The sequence below is a fragment of the Saccostrea cucullata genome, unplaced genomic scaffold, assembly GCF_032062105.1.
Source record: "Saccostrea cucullata isolate Sc308-1 unplaced genomic scaffold, CSIRO_AGI_Scuc_v1 ctg2323, whole genome shotgun sequence".
Lineage (NCBI taxonomy): Eukaryota > Metazoa > Mollusca > Bivalvia > Ostreida > Ostreidae > Saccostrea > Saccostrea cuccullata.
This window is the reverse complement of record NW_026937618.1, coordinates 14,090-35,763: the sequence shown is the minus strand read 5'-3', so window position 1 is coordinate 35,763 and position 21,674 is coordinate 14,090. Positions and strand designations below refer to the sequence as shown.

The following is a 21,674-nucleotide window of genomic DNA, read 5'->3' as shown; positions in this document are numbered from 1 at the left end:
GGTAATTGATTATTAACTCTGCCGTTTTTAAGCGGTTAGCTAGCTAACCGCTTTATGGCATGGGCTCTAAAAAACCGGAAACTTCCATAAGGCGCTACCTATCGACATCGCTTTATCGCACGTAACCTTATCCTTCTGCAACCAAAACCGGAAACTTCCACAAGGCGCTACCTATCGACAACGGTAACTTCAGCAAAGCGCTTCCTATGATTTGTATACTGTTTAATACGCCCTCTGGGGAGAGATTGACAATATGCTGTGTATGAAGAGTGGCTATTATAACGATTATATCGAATTCTTATTATTTACCAAAGCATTGACAATACTTAGAACACTAACTTCAAAGAACTGAGAATTAGGTCCTTATTACATGTACATGTACATCATGCGATCGCGATTTATAGCAACTGTTAGTTTATTTTTGAAAGTTGAACGATACGGTTAATTATACAGCAGGTTGAAGGTTATTACATACTGCAAAAAACATCAGCAAATCTCTCGATCAATTTATTTGAGAACAATATTGCATGAAGAGTATATGGCAAATACACATTATATGTCCTTATCTAGACATATTGTGCAAGACTTCTTTTAAATGATTCTCATATACCATTTACTTTATTCGAACATTTACTTGTTTGAAAAGTCAATAAAGTACATTTCATTAAGCTTGATAATCTTGTTTACTCGCCAGTCTTCCCGTAGAAGTAGTAGTTTATAATATTACTAAACGGAAGTATTCAGTATCTGTATCAAAATACAGAATGAACAATGATCGATTTAAGAAGAAAAGCTGACTCCTGAAAGTTCAAGAGGTGGGATCCGTTGCCTAGAAGAAGTAAGCATCCCTCGTTGACAGGTTAATTATATAGCCGCGATGAGCCTACACAATTGAAGCTCTCAGGTATCAATTCATTTTCAAAGTCTCCGCTCAGCCATCCTTTTTTCTCTGACTAGCCAGCTGTAGATCTACACTACTCCAAATCCATTAATCTTAAGAATTTAACTTGTCATTTTTTTAGTTGTTTGCTATAGTAGGCTTTACAATTACCTAATTTCAGATTCAATAGAGCATAAAAGACAATTAAATTTTCAACATCAACATAATTGTTTTCATCCAGAGAACAATTGGATGCCATCAAGATAGAACTTTTAAAAATGCACTTCCTGTCTTTCAAACTGAAGAAATCTCATGTTTAAATTTTGAAACATGCATTTCAATCTAATTAAAATTTATTTAAATGTTCCAAATCCGCTACCGCTTCTGAAACATCTAACATCCTATTCGGGGTCACATCATAGCGACCTTGCGATTATGAATACATGTACAAGTAAACACAATCACTTTGGCCATGTAGATTCAAGCCTCGGTAAACAATTCTCAAATTAATTCCACGGCTACATATCATCATTATTGATACTGTCTTACGTTGAATTAACGTAATTTTGGAATAAATTTCATGTATAGTCTGCAGTCTGGCATCTGAACGTGAATAATGCAAACAAAAGAGCACAAACTATACAAGATACCCCACACGTCATACATAACACAGCTTTTGCAATGCATATTTTGTTTACTTCAAAACTCCTCGGGTGTTTTGGTTCGGTGGTGAAAACAAGAAACCCATCTGAACTATAAGCCAAGATTTCGGAGGAAACATTTTCTTTGGCTAATCGAAGAACCCCAAATAGGATGTTGTTAGATGTTTGAGAAGCAGTAGCGGATTCGGAACATCTAATTTTAATTAGATTGCATCCATCTGTGACATCAGTTTGGAATGTTATTGGTTTTACTATTAAGTAAAGTATTACAAAAACAGAATGTCTTGGGTTTTTTTTTTTCTCTGATGACATTGGACAAAGATATGCATACATAAATATCATCATTTTATGCACTTTTTTCGGTACATATTAGATGATTTCAAGCATGCTAACCGCTTTTCAGTACTTTCAGTACTTTGATTAACTGATGCAACTGCCCTACGACCAGCTTTATTAACTCTTTGCCGATTCAGTTCGACGGAGCATATGTCACGATTCGGGCCCTATCCAACGTCGGTTAGGGAGTATGTCAGACCATATTATTTGGTACCATTAATATAGCCCTTATTGAACCAAAAGTCAACCCATACATCTTAGGTCTATGCACCGCTAAAATAATTTTTTAAGCTGTTTCCACGAAGTGCTGAGCTAAATCTTTGAAAGGTTTTTAATCTATATTTGACATTCAAAACTTATCATGAAATACCACAAAACCATTTTATTTGTCAAAATATTACAACCATAAAAGCAAATCCTCTAATTGTCTCTTTTTCATTCTGAAATGATGATACGGTTGAAATAAACATTTGACAGAAATGCTGCAGTAAATGTCACTATGAGGAATTGCACTGTAGGCAGAATTTAAATATCCTATTTCAGATTAAATGGTTTTCAATTTGGTTAATTTTGATTTCTTCAATATGCCATGAATAATCATGCTGTTTGCATATTTTTTGTCTCCCTGGTAACCTAAACTGGGGTATCAATTTCCGGCCTAAGAAAAGTAATAACATATTTTGGACCCTCAGTCACTTTCTTAAAACTTCTTGCACACATATTTAGCAGTACATGTATAAACGCTCATATGACACGTATTACCACCGGGCAGGAAAACGATTGAATATTGTGATACTTCTCTAGACGTGGAACGCGTGCACTAGGCTCTCAAAATCGAACAAAATTTATCGAAAGAAAAAACAGTTTATTTAATACAAAAATGGTAAACTTTTATCAAAATAATAACTGACATCGAAATTGAAACCCAGAAACTTAAAAACTCCTGGCCTAATAGGCATTATCCTATAAAAGCACATTTGAAATTCGATTTAGCTGGGAATTAACGAACTGCACACTACGAAAGCCATCAAGGTACAGGATTTTTAAAAATGTATAAAAGTTAACCTAGTTCTCGATTTATACAATCCGTTCTCTCGGATTGACAACCTGTTATGACGAATTGCCATTTTGTTCTCACAGATTATCAATTCGTTACCTCAAATTACACAATCCGTATCTCGGATTGTAATTAATTCTCTCATCAATTTAAACAATTCATTCCCTCGAAATGTAAAGTAAACCCTTCCCATGATTTCATTGATATTATTTATCTGTATATATCGGATATGCTAATAATGGGTTTATGAAAAGAAAATTGTAGTAGTTTACATCAAACCTTTTATTACATATTACGGTCCAAAATGAGAAAATTACATGAACATTTTCAAAATTCATATGCTAGTACTGATAATTGTACAAAAAAGTCTAGGTTTTTGTGTTACATGTACTATATCATTTTTTCTAAATAAATATACGTTGACTTAGTTAGGAAGAGGTTCGGATCGATTGGTTGCTGAAACAAAATACATTGAACGCATTAATTAATTAAAATGGTTGGATGTATTCGTATATATTTGTCAAAATTTCTAAGTCCCTACTTTTATTATTTCAAAAAGTTAAAAACCTTAAAAGCAATTTATTAGTTGCTTACAAATTTGTCTTTAATTTGCAATGCTTACCTGTCACGACCAAAAAATTGTAATCGAATGTGTAATTACTCTATCTTGACCATTTTCGTTAAAAAGCATTAAGTTCGATTTCCTTATGTTTTTCGGGTATGTTTTTCATAGTTTTTTTTATTTCCATGTGTTCTCCATCTTTAATTTTTGACGAAAAACAGAGAGAGCCTTAATCAAAATGCGGGCATGTCAACAAAACAATGTGAGAGTTGAAGTTGGAATGGCCCAAGCTGGTCGTAGTTAACGAGAGTTTTGTTTCCTTTTACTGTATGTCTTTATTTTACTTAAAACCTTTATAATTACCGCCCGAAAGACTTACATAGCATACCTCAATTCCTTACAATCATTAAAAATTGCTAGATCTTTATCAAACACCACAAAACCAACCTAGAGTTTATTCGAAAAATCAATTGGAGGAGTTGGGAATGCATATGAGGAGACTTTATGTAACTATTGACGACAAGGCATAGACATTATCGGTAAGTCTTCTTAGCTTGTCATCCACATTTCAACAATAACTAGCATGTATGGGAGAAGATAGACCGGAGTGTAAGACAACTTTTCTAGCAGCAGAACCTAGCGGAACTAGAGGACGACTTAGTCAACACATGGAAATATTTGATGAAGATTGGTTTTCTTTATTAGTGCGAACTCTGAGGAGCGGTTGTCTTGCTATTAATTCGATTGAATGGAGGATAATGCATTATTATTCCAGAGTGTTCATAGGTAAATAAGGGAAGGTGATCATGAGAAAGCTTTAATCATTTTCTTGATCATACAGTTTTCTTTATTAGTTTGCACTCATCGTTAATAGCCAGTAAAACATTTAAATATGTTACGATGTGGCAGATCTGAACCCTGGTGTATCTTTATTTCGAATTCCAAGAGATTTTTTATATACATGTAGATTTAGTTTGCTTAAGAACATTAACTTAATGTTTGAATTTTCACATTCTTTCAAAAATGACAACAAAGTTATATTTTAACTTATTTTCCTGTTGGTATACGTACTGAATTCCAAAGCAAATTTCTATGCTTAACAGCAGGACTGATTAGAAGTGTTTTCTGAAATATGCAACATAAAATTTTAAACTATGTGAAACTTTTAAGAACGCTTATTGTGGAGATAAATTAAAGTTTATTGGAAACACACGTAACTGAGAACCTATGATCGGAAAATTCTTTGTCACAAGACTTTCAAACTTTTCAAAATGATAAATTAGTATTTGCGTATCAATCAGTTAAAAGCTCATAAAATGTTTCTTTCTTTTTAAATGTAATATAGCCTGTAAAGCTGGTATGGTAAATACATACTGCAAATAAATATTTTCAGTTATTTTTAGGGGTTCTTGTCAACAAGAGAATATGCAAAATCACAAAAATACCTCTTCAAACATCGTCGTTTATAAAATTTATTAACTGAACAATATTAAGCAATATTTCTGAAGAATAATTTCTTTTTTATTCAATTGATATAAAAGATAAGTCCACATTTAAAAGAATAGGAAAATGAACTCTATTTTTTAGTCAATATACAACCTACGTTATATATATATGTAGGACTCCAAAGTGCGATGGGACTCCAAAGTCCGATGGTCACGCCAAAGTCCGATGGTCTGCGCCAAACCCCGATGGTTTGACACGCTAAAGTCCGATGGTGCGGAAAACATTTAACGTTTATGACGTCATAGTACTACTGCATCAAACCTCAATGCCGCACCATGTCAAGGTCCTAAAACAAGTATAAATAAAAAAAATTATTAAATGCGAAAACTAACCCTTATCTCTCAGATAGGTGCGAGACTAACCCTAAACGCTCGAAAAGTTTGCATCAACTATAACCTAGGTATCATTGGTGGGTGCGAGACTAATCCTTATCACTCGACTAGTGTGCGAGGACTAACCCTAAATCTGTTGGGTTGTACAATGCAAGGGCTAACCCTATTCAACCGAGTGGTGTGCGAGGGCTAATCCTAATGTATCTGGAAGGTGTAAGCAATAAGCAAAAACCAATAAAATTGTATTCGATGACGAATTATGAAATGATTGCTTTTGAATGCGGGACAACGGCGTCAAGGATTGACGTCGGATTATTGTGACGTCATAAACGTTGTTTGTTCCTCCACACCATCGGACCTTGGCGTGTCAGACCATCGCACTTTAGCGTCGCAGCTAGTCTCATAGGAAACGAGCCATCGGACTTTGGCGTGATCATCGGACTTTGGCGTCCGTAACAATAGCAAACCATCGGGGTTTGGCGCAGACCATCGGGGTTTGGCGAGACCATCGGACTTTGGCGTCACCATCGGACCTTGGAGTCTTACATATATATTTGTAAATATATTTCAGAAGTCTTTGTAACAATGTTTTCAAACTTTAATATGATGAGGAGCGTACCCACATGATTACAAAAATAATTCGCCTTTCGCCTTCAAGTAATGAGAGATGGGTAATTTACTGGTGCTAATATTCTTGACCTTTCTGCACTTGCACGGGATTCAATTATTGACTGTTTGGGTTTATCTTCAGATTAAAAATGTTGATCAAAAGTTGTACTTTTTATTTAAAAAGATTATATTTAGCAGAATAATTGTAATCAAACACCAAAAATATGAATAAGTAACAAATAATTATGAAAAGGAATGCACATCATTTCATGAAAGCTATCACAAAAAATGAACACACGATTACACGATCTACAACACGTGCATCTTTGACTTAGACACATTTCATCAAGATATTACGCCATGTAGCAACCTCTAAAGATACATGTATAACGCCGCTTAATGATACAAATAACATAAAGCGTTGCAATACCACGCTTAAAGTAATAAATTATTGCATTAATGGTTGACCTGCTTGTCCGCTTAATGATACCATTCTTTCATTAAGCGGCGATTTTGCATTAGCGGTTGATCAATCATTTTAGAATGCAAGAATTTATGACATTACAATGCATACTGATAGGTGTGTCATTAAGCGGTGTTATATCATTAGAGGTTGCTACAACGCCATTTAGTTGGCAACTGAAGATCTAGATTTCTTAGGATTTTTTGCATTCCTTCAAAATAGTAGCATACCATTCACATTATTACAGTAAGTTGCATACATTGTAATTTCATAACACAAGATAATCTTTGGATTTGTCAACTTAATAAAGGCCAAGATTTAGTAAATAAAAGGTGCCTACAGGTTTCTCTAATTCCAGAAATATATTGTAATTAGGCATTATAACCAAAAAATAAAAAAAAAATTGAATAAACATTATTTCGGCATGATTTGAGTTCAGTGAATTTCAAAATGGAGTGTTTTCTATCATTTCTACTGAAGCTGTAATGTACGGGAAAAGTGACATTATATAAAATTCATTTATTTTACTTACATGTACTTTCCGGCTCAGTATTCATTTATTTTTACTTTGAAACATTTGCCTATAAAAATTAAAACTTAAACGTTTTGAAAGCATACCCCGGTAGATAGACAATATCTAAAACTTTGTGAGGTTGTGTAGTTTACTTGTGTTAATAATATAGCAACGGTTTCAAAGTTAAAATTACGAAATAACGAGGGGGGGTTAAATCCGAAATGTTCAAATCTTGAAATTTTCAGGTGTTCGACATTACGGCAACCAAAATTGAGGAAAGGAGGGGGCATAGAAAGGAAAATTTACTACAGCAAAAATACAATTATTATACTAGGGGGCTTCATTGTACTAGAATCCTTTTTTCAGAATCTGTTAATACGAACGATGCTATAGTACTCCGATATTTAATTAAAGGAGGAGATCTAGAAAAAATACATAGAAATGTAGAATAATTAAGTTTTATATGTAAATAGATGCTGATCTAGTAATGGACGTGTGCTTTTAGTCATGATAAGGGGTCTCGCACGAGGAATATGTGGTTTTATCATTGCAAGGGAGAAAATGGATTATTTGAAAGAAACTTTAAAATTGATCAGGTACAGATAATTTATTGAAATATTCGACTTGGATACTTCGATGTAAGGTGGATTTCACAAGGTCCTACTTGTGTAGGTCGATCGAGAAAATAGAGTGGTACATGTATATTATTATACCTCTATTGATAATACTCGAATTTGATTGGCTGGTAAGAAAACTTTAAAACACAACAATGACTCAGGTACAGATTAATTTATTGAAATCATTGCACGTGGGATATAATGACCCGGTCATTATAAAAATGACCGCTTAATCAAAAATTCGTTTTTGAGTGAAGTAAATGCATAAGATCATAATTATTCGAAAAAAAACAACATGTTTTTAAAATTGTGCAGGGTCTGTTTTGCATTACCATACAGAATACATTAAAATTTTATCGTTTCAATATTTCGTTACAATTCAGTTCATGGAATGTAGAGGCGGCTCTTTAAAGAGCTGAATTCTGTGTTAGATTTTGACTGTGTAGAGGAAAAGTTATCATTAGTTATAACAATGTGTGTCGCTATGAACCAAATATTGTTTTAATCAGTAAATCATGGTTACACGACTTGTATGTAAACAACTTCACTATCAAATTTATCAAAGAAAGAATTGATAACGGTTATGTCAATTAATTACCCTGGCTAAATAAGGACTTCTAAAATACGCGGCCTGGCCCAAAGGCAGGTAATTAACATTTATTTGTCCTGGCTACTTCTACAATAGCTGTCAAATTTCTATTCAAACTCAAAATCAAAGTCATTTGGAGGCAGTCTTGTTTCAATTTTGGGAAAAAAAATGTGTAAATGAATGAAAATGTAAATATTGTAAATTATTTTTTGGCAAATTATATTCCTAAATTATACACAAGCTTTCTCTTGAATTTTTTAAAAATTCTTTAAATAAAATTTAATGAGACAATTATTTATTATATACAATTATAATTTTTCCTCAACAAAATGGACTGTTAGCGTTATTTTAGCTTTATGAATATAATTAATGTTAGAACTAAGATGCGAAAAAGTATTTCGTTTGTGCATTTAAACTTGCAAATCAATTCACAAACAAATACATAATTTATTATAATTTTTTTTTTAATTTAACTTATATTAATCGGTTATTGTTTCCAAATTCTTAAATATTTTAATGTAGCAAAAAATACAGTCAGATATAGTCATTATAATATATAAATTTCAATTAGGAAAGTGAAAAAACGTCTCAAACTTTATGACGTCGCCAGGGACATATACGCCAGGGACATATATGTCCCTCCCGCAGCCAGCGGTAAAAGGACATATATGTCCTTCCCGCAGCCAGAGGGTTAACAATTTCATGGTGTATGAGAAAGGTCATTAAGCATTTGAATTAATGAGGATTGTTTTTGCTAACAAGGTCACTGATTCGACCTATTGAAAAAAAGAGACTCCAATCAAGCCAAGAACCCCGTTTTCACTTAGATCCTAATTAAACACAAAAATATTTTGTCATAAAACACAATAAAAATCTGAGTGATATGCTCTTCTCCTAGCTAATTTGCAGCTAATTGATATACTATCAAAATCTTAAACCTCGTATATATCACACTGCCTAAACACTAGATAAGTGTCTAGTCAAGTGATATGAGGTACGTGGCTGATGGGAGCCACTTTCTTTGAAACTATAACTTATTTGATGATAACTTTAAAAAAGACTAAAATATTCTTGTTTCATCAACTTTCTTGTCAATAACTCTTCCAATCATATGGGAGATAATCTTCCAGTATTCTGGTGTAAGGTATACTGCTGCATAAGTGAGGAAAGTTGACGATTGAAAACGTCGTGTTTATCATAGTTTTTTTTATACTGACGATCAATAGATTCATCTTGTCTGCTTATCCGTTAAAAACAAAACTTAACTCTGTGTATAACCTTTTTAAGGAATGTTTATTCCCTTGTGGCACTTTTTATCAACTCTGGTGTTTCAAAAGAATTATGTTCCCTGGTTTTAATCTGTATTGTATTTGTAATACAGAGGAAGAATTTGTAAGTTGTAAGAACTTGTTTCTGATCCTTTTGTGTTAAACAAAATATGTTCAAATAAAAAATATTGTTTTTCCAATATTAGTCCATTGTTTGATTGTATATTGTTTTACGTCCCTCTTGAGTATTTAACTCATATGGAGACGTCACCGTATGCCGGTGAAGGGCTTCAAATTTAGACCTACAGTGTATACTCGGCACTCAGGGCCATCAAGCAGTGAGGGTTCTTTATCGTGCCAGCGCCTACCGTGACACGGGACCTATGTTTTTAAGGTCATATCCGAAAGACCCGTGACTTTCACTTCTGATGCCGAGCTCTTGGCGCAGGAACAATTGCTACCTATTTTTACGTCTTAGGTTTGACACGGCGCCGGGAACGAGAATCGAACCCGGGCCTCCCGATCATGAAGCGAACGCTCTACCACTATGCTACCGTGAACGGTCATCTCATTGTTTGAATTTTAAGAATGGATATTCTAGATTATTTAATCTGTTTTCTTTTATTTTTTTACTTCTGAAAATCGCTTTCAGTAAAATTATTAAAATAATTTTACAAATAATTAGCTAATTAAAGAGCATCGTTGGCAAATTTATATACGTCTGGAAATGTACAACATGCGTTTGTAAATTTTTTATTCAAAAAAAAAACGGGAAATTTGTTATTGTTCTAATTTAACTGTATTACGAATCGTCAAGTAATTTGCAAGCTTTGAATTTACATACTGGTATAAAAGAAGCATATTTTATACATACAATATTTAACAAAAAAAAAAGTACTGAAAGGGAGGACACTTATAACTGTATTTTTTTTTTTAAAGTTGCATGTTGCATTTGGATTGATTGATTGATTGTATACTGTTTAACGTCCCTCTCCAGAATATTTCACTGATATAGAGACGTCACCATTACCCGTGAAGGGCTGCAAATTTAGGCCTATGCTCGGTACTTACGCCCTTTGAGCATGGAGGGATCTTTATCGTGCCACACCTGCTGTGACACGGGGCCTCGGTTTATACAGTCTCATCCGAAGGACCGCCCCATTTAGTCCCATTTTACGACAAGCAAGGGGATACATAGGATCTATTCTAACCCGGATTCCCACGGGGCTGTTGCATTTGGATATGACAAATTAATTACATAATTCCAATTTTAAATAATAGGAAAGTCATCATGCATCTAAATTTAGTGTTTCATTTATCGTATGTAGCGAAAACTGTTAGGGCAATGAAAAAAATTGCAACTAAAATGTATTCTTTATATATCGTTTTTGCGATAATAATTTTTTTTTCTGTTTGTAAAGCTGATTCACAAAACGAAACTGCTAATTCACAAGAGGAAAGAAGGTAAGCTATGTTTAAAGTATCCATAAAATTTTCTTTTTGTTAATTCTTACATTTGCTGAAAGATGAATAAATATTTATTGTCAGTTATTGAATATGTCTACATGTATTTATATTATCATAAAACCCCCTTTGTTGTACAATCTTCAACCATAGTAATAAGTATGTACGTTGACATGTTGAATTTCAGTTGTTTTTCATTCATTCGTACTGATGAATCAAGCCCAATTAATTTGGAGGAGACCTATTTTGAAATGACCAATACCAGCGTAAATACTGTGTATCAAGGTATGAAGTGTTGTTTAACATTTAGATGAAGCTGTAGGGGAAAACAGAATTTTAAATGATAAACACAATGATAATTTCAACATCTGATTTTCATCTTTTTCACCAGGTATATCTCTTTATATTACGGGCCTTAATGCTGATAAACCATCTTCGTGTTCCCTTGGTGACATCAAACTTGAAACAATACAAAAATACATGCATGTTAAATCAATAGGAGCCCGTCAACAACGATTATGTAGAATAAAAATGATTATCTCTATCAATACTTACACATGTAAAGACAAGCTTACATATCTTAGTTTCAACTGTGCTGAAGGAACAAAATCCACATATTTTCAAAGTAAGAAATGAAGTTTTATTTTGAAAATTTCTTTAATACCATACAAAGTCAGATCTGTATAAAAGTGAAATGTTATGTTCTGTTTACATTTTTTCAGATTGTTCTCCTGTACACTGTCCTGGAAAATTATTGGAAAGTGAAAAAGGCCAAAGGGGTAAACATATTCTCACATATAAGAAACAAATACACTTCACGTAATTTAAACTTAATTATTATTTAAAGTGTTCAAATTATTATATTATTATATATTTTTGTTTCATAAAGATAAGGAGGCTCTGATTCTATCACAACTTCCAGAGCCAGCGGTTTCTCGGTTTGGATTTTTTGCTTATGACATACCGACATCCCATTGCAACACGAGGCAATGTAAACTAGACAAATGTTCCATCGACGAAGTAAAGAAAGAGCAATATATGATAAGTGTCTCAATTGGCCCCTAAAAATGGATATCTTAATTTTACTTTATATATAGCTTTCATTTGTACAGCAATATATGCGACCTTCATTGGTCATTTTCATTTTGATCAAAATGCCGTTATTTTAGAAATATGACATCATAAAAATCACGTTTTCCCGCCATTTTTGCATTTTTTTTTGTATAAAACTGCTTATTTTCAAGCAGGTTTTCTTTCAGAAAAGCCCAACCGAGAACAAGTTTTATATTTTTACCAAAGATATATCTATTCAATACTAATTAGTGACAGAAAAATTATGTATGTTCTACACTGCGCTCTATATTTCCCATAAGAAAAAACATCAAGAAAAAGGCATATTTTTGGCTTTTTTGTTTGATAGCAAAAATAGCATTATTTCTCTTGTTATTTACAGCTAGTGAGTGCACATAAATGTGAAAAATATATTGGAAATATTTCTAATATAATTTCTTCTACAAAATAACTATAAATAAAATATATCTGAATGTCATTCTAAAATGTTGACCGTTCAATGTGAAGCGCTCGCTTCGTGAAATATATGACCTAGTCGTTAAAATTGGTATTTCTAATTTGATAATCTCTTCTACAAAATAACTATAAATCACTGCTCAATATATCAAAATTTGAATTCACCGTCATTCTAAAAAAATGTTTAAACAATATACAATCAATCAATCAATCTAAAATGTTGATTTTTAGGGGGCCAAAATAGGCTCTTATCATATATACTCCTTTAAGGAAAACATTTTAAGTAAGATTTATCTGATTTTCAAGCCTGGTCGAAAATCGTTTTACATACTTTTTCTTCTGGTTTCACCAGCGTATGTGTTTGAATTATATAAATATACACAGCTATTAATGATAAAATATTCTTATCACGTTTTATAGAAAAAAAAATGAATTTTATCCCTCCATGCTCTTACATTTTTAGTGATATACATGCACATCTGAATACTATAAATTATTTTGTTATATTTATTACACCATTCAAAACTCTAACATAATGATTTTCTTCAAACTATTTCAGTTGAAAATATATCTAATAACTACTAATTAATTGAATTGAGATATATAATAAGATGAAAAGATTGCATTAGGCACCATTTCTTTTCATCATCGCCAACCACTGTGAGTCCACAAGTTGATAGACAGGATCGATGGTTATCGACGATGTATTCGTTAAGTAGTATTGTAATATTATATAGTAGAGAAGAGAAGACAAGAAATGATTCCTTTTTTACAATTGGAAGTGGAAGTGGTGGATTTCTAGTTTGGATTTTATTAACGTCCGTCACGTGTCTTCTTTTTAACATGTGTAAAACGGGTAGCAGGTTTGTATATAATATGGATTTTATTCTCTCTCTCTCTCTCTCTCTCTCTCTCTCTCTCTCTCTCTCTCTCTCTCTCTCTCTCTCTCTCTCATTAAGTCAATTAAGTCATTGTGCATACACTAGTTAATGCTACAACAATTAATACCATTAAAGTTTATATGAGTTTATACTTGTGCCTGATGATTTTTCTGTTTTGTAGAAATCTCGAAGAAGTGTCATACTCCAAACCAAACGGAAGGCTCATCTATTGTCTGGGATAGAAAGAAAATTGTCCATTCATACTAAAGTGGGAGGAATCGTGTATCACAATATACGCGATATTCCGTTTTTTTTTTCAATATATTTTAATTATATTTTAGGGGTTTTTTCGAATAAGCTTTAATACGCTTTTTAAAAAAAAATATTTGTAATTTTCTACCTGTCCTCAACCTTTTTTCCAACATTAAAAAGGAGAGCTATCATAACTTTAATAAGGCTATGTTTCTGTGCTGTTTGTTTGTTTGATTGTTGATAAACATTACAACTACAACTTTCCCTTTGTCATCTTCCCTTATTTATTCAGCAATATACCTTAAGCAGGGATGGAACTTTTTCCGTGGCGGCACCTACTGCGACACGGGACCTCTGATTATATGGTCTCATCCGTATTATCCATATTCCATACAGACAAAGCATTGTAATACCTATTTTGTGCAGTGGTTAAGATTTGTATGACTGTACATGTATTATAAAAATCTTTTTTAGTAAAAAAGTTTGGGAATCCCGTGACTTAGATGATCACTGTGATACATCATCCTATCGAACGGTTCGTCTAGAGAATCTCTGTTCGTGTAAACCTGGGTACGAGAAGGTCAATAAAATGTGTGTCAAAATTTATTCATATTTCATAAAATTATATTAATAATATATCTATTTTTTTTTTCTTATGGTTTTGAAAAAGTTTACGGGCTAAATTAACATATTAACATGTTTTTTGTTATACATATAAACGTTTCATGCACTTAAAAATCAGTGTTTCCATCAGAAAGTTTCTTTAACCCTGCAGATGGATAATAGATACTAGTATAACTCAGAAAACCTGTCTGATAGAACAGAAGCCTTCCTCACATGCTTAGACAATAAATGTACCTGTAAGATGGGATATATTCGACTACACAATGACTGTTTAAAAGGTAAAATGTTTGTTTTTGCGCTTATTTTCACATAAAAAAAATAATATCTTTAGAAATTGAAAGGAATGAAATGTTTAGGTTATCAGAAATATATATATATATATATATATATATATATATATATATATATATATATATATATATATATATATATATATATATATATATATATATATATATATATATATAATAATGACAAGGGGAAATAAATATTCTTCATTTTGACGGATACCAGTGATGGAAAAAGAAATCAAAAGCCAGATGAATACACGTATAAATAATCAGAAAATTCCTTGCAGCGTTTATTTTTGACCACCAAAACATAACAGACATGTAATCAACCAAAGATGAATACCTCAGGGTTGTGGTGTTGGTTTGACTCATGATAAATTTCACAATTTTTTGATAGTCTTATTGGAATTTAAAAAAATGCAAATATGGAAAACAACATCATTTCTAAATTACAGGCTCTATGCACCCCTCATCCCTCCTAAATATTGTACACTTTAATTACTTTCTTATGACTCTGAAAGAGAACATTGTTTTTAAGAAAATAACAAGATCTCGCTGAATCTTCAATGCCCTTTTTCCAGTGCTAAGTAAATGCTTATCACAGAAATCAGTTACGAGGGCTGTTCAATAAATTATGTCCTGAACTGTATGACATACAATACAGATATCATATGACATTAAACTTGACTTTCTCTCATTATTGAATCTTTACTGAATTTCAAACAGTTTATGTGACCACTTTTCATCACATAGTTTCATCATGAGAAGCTGTAAAACAAGAGCTTTTCCAGACACTGCATTATAAATGAAAGGTAAAGAAACAGTAAACTAGAGTGAAAATAAAGCTGCTGTAAAACTTGTTTAAAATCCCAAAGAAATATTCACTGAAATATGTGTCATTTACAGCAACCAATGCCTGTTTTATAGACAAATGAGCAGGTGGATTTCAATAATAAAAAAAATTATATAATGGGCATCAAAAATGGGTACCCTCCTTCCCAACAAAAATTATAACAACTTATGTACTGTTTGCCAAATTTCAACAAATAATATTTGATGATGTATGATTGACTTTAAGACACATAGCAAAGAGCAAGAGCCATCTTATGCATAAAATGGCCCTGTACTTATATCAATTAATTAACTATCACCCTCTTTCCATTTTCATATATCAAAATAAAGTAGACACTTGGTGCTTTCATGTTCTATAATGAAATTTTGTTTTGAGAATCCAAATATTTGACAACAGGCTTTGAGAAATTGCAATGTTCTTGAAATTTGCAGAAAACATGCGTATTTGACTACCTTCAACAAAGAATTAAAATATGAGCACAGCCCACGATCCAAAAAATAAAACATGTTTTTTGATGTTCCGAGATAGACCTTTCATTATGTATTGGCATATTTTGGATCAGAGGTTGTGCTCTATATTAAATATTGAAAAACGCTTGAACTTTAGGTCATTTTCAAAGGAATTTACAGGATATGAGGAAAATGACGCATTTTATGACGTCATAATGCATTAATTAGATGTGAAATCACAATTAATACATACGTGGACACCAACAGTCCAAGTGATAAATACTGCATTTGCAACTTAAACTGAGCGGTTTTGAATTTTCAGAAATTCTCAGGGCCGAATAAAGCCCAAAGTGGCTCTACTTCTTTAATAGACATCATATTGGGAGTAATATACACTGTTTTTAAGAAACGTTTGACAGTACAAAAGCTTAATACTCAAAGGTAACCCTGTATTTTGAAAAATGAGTGAAAACGACAGAGTGTACGCGGGTTTGTTAAGGCAGCACATGGATCAGAATTCGGCGAATTAACACTTTTTTATAATTATGCAACACTAATAAATCGGAAAAGTCAAGGATAAAACTTTTACTATAATTATGTATTCTATAGACTTCAATGGAACTTATACTACAGGAGGCACTTCACCACGACGTCACCACGTGACGTCTATAATTAGAAAATATGCCTTAATGAAAAAGTGAAAAGTTTAACACTACCCCGGGGATAATTACTTCCAATTTATATTAATAGTTATGTTAAAACATCTCTGTACCATGAAAAGTGCTGCTAGAATCCTACTGTCCTCTTATAGAAATAATTATTAAACAATTTCGGACGAAACCTTCCCAAAATTTTTACAATTTGTTCATAACATCGAAAAAAATGCACCAATTCACTTAAACCATAAGATTCTAGCAGCACTTTCCAAAAACAAAAGAATAAGAACTTTCGATAGAAACAAAAATTAAGTTTCAAGGTATGCGGCGTAGTGTTGAACTTTTGCATCTTTTTTTTACGAACGACAGAGGAAAGGCAGATCGGCAAGTAAACACCCTCCCTTCTTTAATTTTACAAAGAAATTGCAGAATTATATTACCATACCTTATTCATACTATTTATTCACACAAGAATCACAGATGATTTTCATTCTAAATGCTTTTAAACTCCAATTTCTTGTGTTTGTTTACATCAATTTTCGTGACTTTTCACTTTCACTCTGCTACTGCATGATCAACAGTTATGACGTCACGGGTTTGGTATGTAACCCCTGTGATAACTACAGAGGCCCAGGAACGACAAAATTCCGTTGATATTATTCCTCTGCATATTTTGGTTTATTTTTACGACCTCAAATCAATCTTAGATATCGATTTTAAGATTTTTTTTATCTCTAAATCTCAAGTCATATAGCTTATTATGACGTCGTAGCATATAGGCAAGTAAAATATATGGTTGTAACCTTAACCTACCTGCGTACGAAAGTCTTAACAATTATTTTAAGATATCGGTTAGTGTAGTTATCCACATTTGTTTTATATTCAAACCGATATTGGAACATGAATCTATTGCTTAAAATCATCAAAACAAAATTTACCATAAGATGTACTTGATAAAAAAGGCGAAGGTCTGAGAAAAGCAAAGTAATGCAAGAGCACAAAGACAGATTTACATGCAATTTTCTAAATATAAGTTGTAATGTTGTTCAAATTCGTATTCGGGGAGACAGATTAATATCTGAAGGAGTCTAGAAAGCAATTTTTTGCAAAATCAGGAATCCACTACATTGAATTCCTTCATGACAGTGTCCAAACACGCAAGCCCTGAAGAGTAAAGGGACTTTGGGGATAATCAGAAAGTTAATATTTTTTCACATTAACAATATTTGCCAGATCTTTGACCTTTTGACTTGTTTCTGTTTCCAAACTTGAAATAAAAAACTCCTTTCAGAGGGAAAAACAAGTCCAAGAAATCATTGGATCTGCCATTTTCCAGTTATACCCAACAATAAGTTCTAAAAACAATCAATAATTGGATAAAAAATGTTACGGACATGTGTTTGAATTAAAAGAGATTAATAAGTAAAATCACGAAGACTAAATCATTGAAAAGCTCGTTTGCTTCTTTCTGAGCACCGAGGACATTATTTATTGAACAGCCCTCGTATATGTTATGACACGAAAGTAATAATACTTAATCATAAATTTGATTAAATTTATCTAAAAAAAATCTCTTACTTTTCTGTACATTACTAGATGCTGTAGAACTTGAAATGCCATGTAGAATATCATTGCAATGTACTGGAACCAGTGATGCTTCTATCTGCCATAGAAGGAAATGCAGTTGTGACTTTGGTTTTGTCAAAGAAGATAATTATTGTAAAAGTGAGTGGCTAAACTAAACTGATGTTTAAGCAATTTGATTCAATCCTTAAAACATATTAATTTATTTGTTATGCTAACTTTATCTATCCATTCTGTATGTGAGTGTTAATAAATGTTTTATTTTATGCTTCCAGGAACAGAGAGTCAACAAGAAATAAAATCCCTGACCAGTACTTTTCAAAAAGTAATAAAGTATGGAATTGGTTGAATACATATATGAGGCATATTGTATTTGCTTTTTATCTCTCTCTAAATAAGCCATTTTAATTCATGCAATACTAAGAATAGCAAAAATGGGTGAAATATTCTAGTGAAAGATTTACCTGTATTACAAGTTTTTTTCCTGGAAACTACATGCAGTTTTAATCTTAAAAACTGCACATGTATTTTTTAAAGGAAGAACATGTCTTATTTGTGGTATAAATTCCAAATCCAGTTGTAAAAAAAAAATCAGAATACAATTAATGGTAAATATTATGTTTTTGTTTAGATAACAATGCAACCGCTCCAGCAGTTGGAGCAGGGATTTCTGGCTTAATCATTGGCGCTCTATTATGTATCCTCATCATGTTTCTAATTCAAAGAAGGCGATCAAGTCCAGATAAAGGGTAAATTTTTGGTTAAATTAATGTATCTTTTAAAACTTTTAGCCAGATACTATAATAGCAGAAAGATAAACTTATTTGACTTTGAGAAGAGTTCATCCCTGTGTCGAAGTTAGATATTCATATAGTTTGAGACTCCATGGCATTTTACTATATTGTTGTTTTATTCATAGAATTAAACAGTCGAGTTTGGGAGATGACGTAGAAGTTTATGAAACACGACTGCAGTCTAAATCTGTTTCCAATCGTGATGTATATGACCAATTAGAAAACGTCAAAAAAGAAAACACAAACTTTCACACCACAAATAAGGTACATTCTTTAAGTTTTTGTTTGATTAACTGTACAAGTTATATGTACAACTGCTGGAGTCGGACTCAAGTACAAGTAAAAATCCTTTCATGTAACCGTATTTTTTGCACTGTAAATATTACATGCCCATTGTTCTTTTTATATTATTTGATTTAAGGGAGGTGGTATGTATAGCGTCATTGAGCCAAGAACTGAACCAAAGGATGACCCAGCAAATAACCAACCAGATGATGTAGGTATCATCTTTTTGAAAAGGATGAGAATGATGACAAAGAGAATTATGATAATCCCCGAACTGTCCTTGCTGCACAACAAGAAAAGAATCTTGAGAGTGATAACACAGGAAGCGATTTAAGTGTGTCAAATGATAAAAGAGACAGAGGTCAAGATGAAAGCAATGTGAAAATTGATGGAGATAACTATTTTATGCTTGAAAAGGAATTTAAGAAGGCAATCTAATTATGCATAAATGAAGTTATGATTGATTTTTTTTTCAATTAGAAAACAATTACTACTATCTTGGTGTTAAAAAATTCATTGTAATGAAATTCGATATGAAATTTATATAGTTATTGATGTTGTTGGCGAAGCAAATTGATATAAAAAAAAGAAAAAAATATTCTCACCAATCATCAATCATATTTTAATATTCATTTGCCAAATCGTGTATATTACATGAAACAAAGTATATAACTCATTCTTCAATACTGGTGAATTTTTTAAATATATTTCTTTTCTCCTTTATTTTCCAATAAATAAAGTGTAAGCAGATAGATTGATATTGATATGATTTGATACTTATGAAAGGATATAGTATAAATAGTTTTATGAATGTGAGTTTAGGAATAAAAAAATATTTGTCACTGTTGTATTGCATTTAGGGGATTTCAATCACAGAAAATGTGACATAATTTTCGAATAGGCATAAAGATATTGTTTTACGTAAAAATAAAATCATTTGGCATGATATATGTGTACTTTGTTCTAGCATATAAATGAAATAATATATTTATTTTGTCAGACATGCTCAAAATAGTGTAATTATTTTTTTCTGAACTTAAAAATATATGGTTTATGTTCGTAACGCATTGTGTCCATATGCATTGAAGTTTTTAACACCTCTCTACAAACATTAAATAATTTGTCAAGTTCAATTTCTGTGTTTAATTAATGAGTATGTGTGATATATTATTTTTAAGAATATGCTTCATGACCATAACTCAGTTCTTTTTGTAATTTTAAAATGATCTCTAATTGTAAAATGTTTGGTGTCTTGAACGTTATGAACATAATAGCTTTCAGTATGATTGCTAAAATAACAGCTAATGAATTATAAGTTTGGCTCAGGAAGTCCGTAGCAGTGGTATAATTATAAATTGAAAACAAAAGTAGAAAGATGGCGCAGCTGTCTGCTAGAAAACATGGCGATGCTCATTGTGTCCATGTGGAAAAAAGAAGTTACGTACATAATAGATTCGGTAAGTATATTCATATTGTATCAATTTGAGTGAATGTTTAAAACATAAATACAGTCATTGTATCTTTATACCATGTAGCTATTAATCAGAAACTAAAATATGTCAATTATGACTATACAAAATGCATAAATCTGTCCGAGTCGAGTACTTTCGGTTTAACATTTGACTTTTGATTCGTGTCTTTTGTTATGAACATAAGTGTTTTTACATTATTTATATAATCTATTAATGATAATTGTTACATTGCACTATATTCTACTCTATATCTGTTACTTTTGTTCTGTTTTTATCAAAGGATGAATACTTATTGAATATTTTTTTATTATTGCCATATCGTTTACGGAATTACGTTCGTAAAGGAGACTCGAAAACTTGAAGTAGTGACATAATTTGTGCTTTAATTGCCTTATTTCTGGTTTTCTCAAGGATATATAATAAATATAATTAAACAGCATATGTATTAATTACATCATGGTGTATTTTGTTTTATATATTTTTTTTTCTTTCAGATTTACAAGAAATGTCTGAATTATGTTCGTAACAATGACACCAAGATCCACAAGACTCAAAATAGAAGACCTAGGATATTTAGCAATCCATCTGACAATTTACTTGTCTGCATTAATTTTCTTTGAAAGCTAGTCTATTATTAAGCTTTGAAATGAAATATTAAAAGTATTAAAGACAAGTGTTCGATTGTCTTGTGGTTTTTTGTTCCTTTTTAAACCTGATTCGGAGTTAGGTGTCCATGTTACGTACATAATTTCTCCTTTTTTGAAACTTGAAATAAAAATTGTGACTTTTTAAATAAATTCCATTTAATATAACATTAAACATGATTTCATCATACCTTATTGATAACATTATTTTCATATTTTAACAACTTGTTAATTTCTAGTAATATGTTACTTGTTTTGTGTTTACGTAAATAACGGTGTCCATTGGTAATCTTGGATATATTTTCTGATTATAATGGAATAAGGCAAAAATAAGTCATGCAATAAAACATGCAAACTAGTGTTTATATACTTCAAAAAGGATTCACTAGAAAAGAATAGCTTATTGATTTAAAAAACAGTCACTGTGGACACCAAGTTACGTACATAAAATTTTAGACATGCTTGTACATTTGGACACCTATCTCCTCTTTCAGACTTCCGATT

General features: G+C 31.8%; 2 protein-coding genes and 1 long non-coding RNA gene across 4 annotated transcripts in view; all 3 read left to right on the top strand.

The window, feature by feature from the left end:
* Positions 1–19,525, top strand: part of LOC134248500 (uncharacterized) — a 56,601-nt gene extending 37,076 nt beyond the window's left edge. Inside the window, exons 10-12 of one of the 2 annotated variants that reach the window (XM_062730895.1) lie at positions 18,607–18,724; positions 18,895–19,033; positions 19,191–19,525. In XM_062730895.1, coding sequence (XP_062586879.1) covers positions 18,607–18,724; positions 18,895–19,033; positions 19,191–19,388 — 455 coding nt within the window. In that variant the 3' untranslated portion in view covers positions 19,389–19,525. The remainder of the gene's footprint in view (positions 1–18,606; positions 18,725–18,894; positions 19,034–19,190) is intronic. The other variant, XM_062730896.1, reaches the window with a different exon arrangement.
* Positions 10,731–11,924, top strand: LOC134248502 (uncharacterized). The gene is made up of 5 exons (XM_062730897.1): positions 10,731–10,859; positions 11,047–11,144; positions 11,251–11,484; positions 11,582–11,638; positions 11,749–11,924. The coding sequence occupies exons 1-5, from the start codon at positions 10,741–10,743 to the stop codon at positions 11,922–11,924; spliced, it is 684 nt and encodes a 227-aa protein (XP_062586881.1). The 5' UTR covers positions 10,731–10,740.
* LOC134248501 (uncharacterized) lies at positions 14,315–18,286 on the top strand. Its single transcript, XR_009988064.1, has 3 exons — positions 14,315–14,421; positions 17,988–18,116; positions 18,251–18,286. It is a non-coding gene; the product is annotated as an uncharacterized LOC134248501 (long non-coding RNA).
* Positions 19,526–21,674: the final 2,149 nt, after the last annotated feature.

Coding starts and splice junctions, on each gene's coding strand:
- LOC134248502 (XM_062730897.1), top strand. CDS start 10,741: ATGAAAAAAATTGCAACTAAAATGTATTCTTTATATATCGTTTTTGCG. Junction 11,145..11,250: donor CGTAAATACTGTGTATCAAG/GTATGAAGTGTT, acceptor CTTTTTCACCAG/GTATATCTCTTTATATTACG. Junction 11,639..11,748: donor AAGTGAAAAAGGCCAAAGGG/GTAAACATATTC, acceptor TGTTTCATAAAG/ATAAGGAGGCTCTGATTCTA.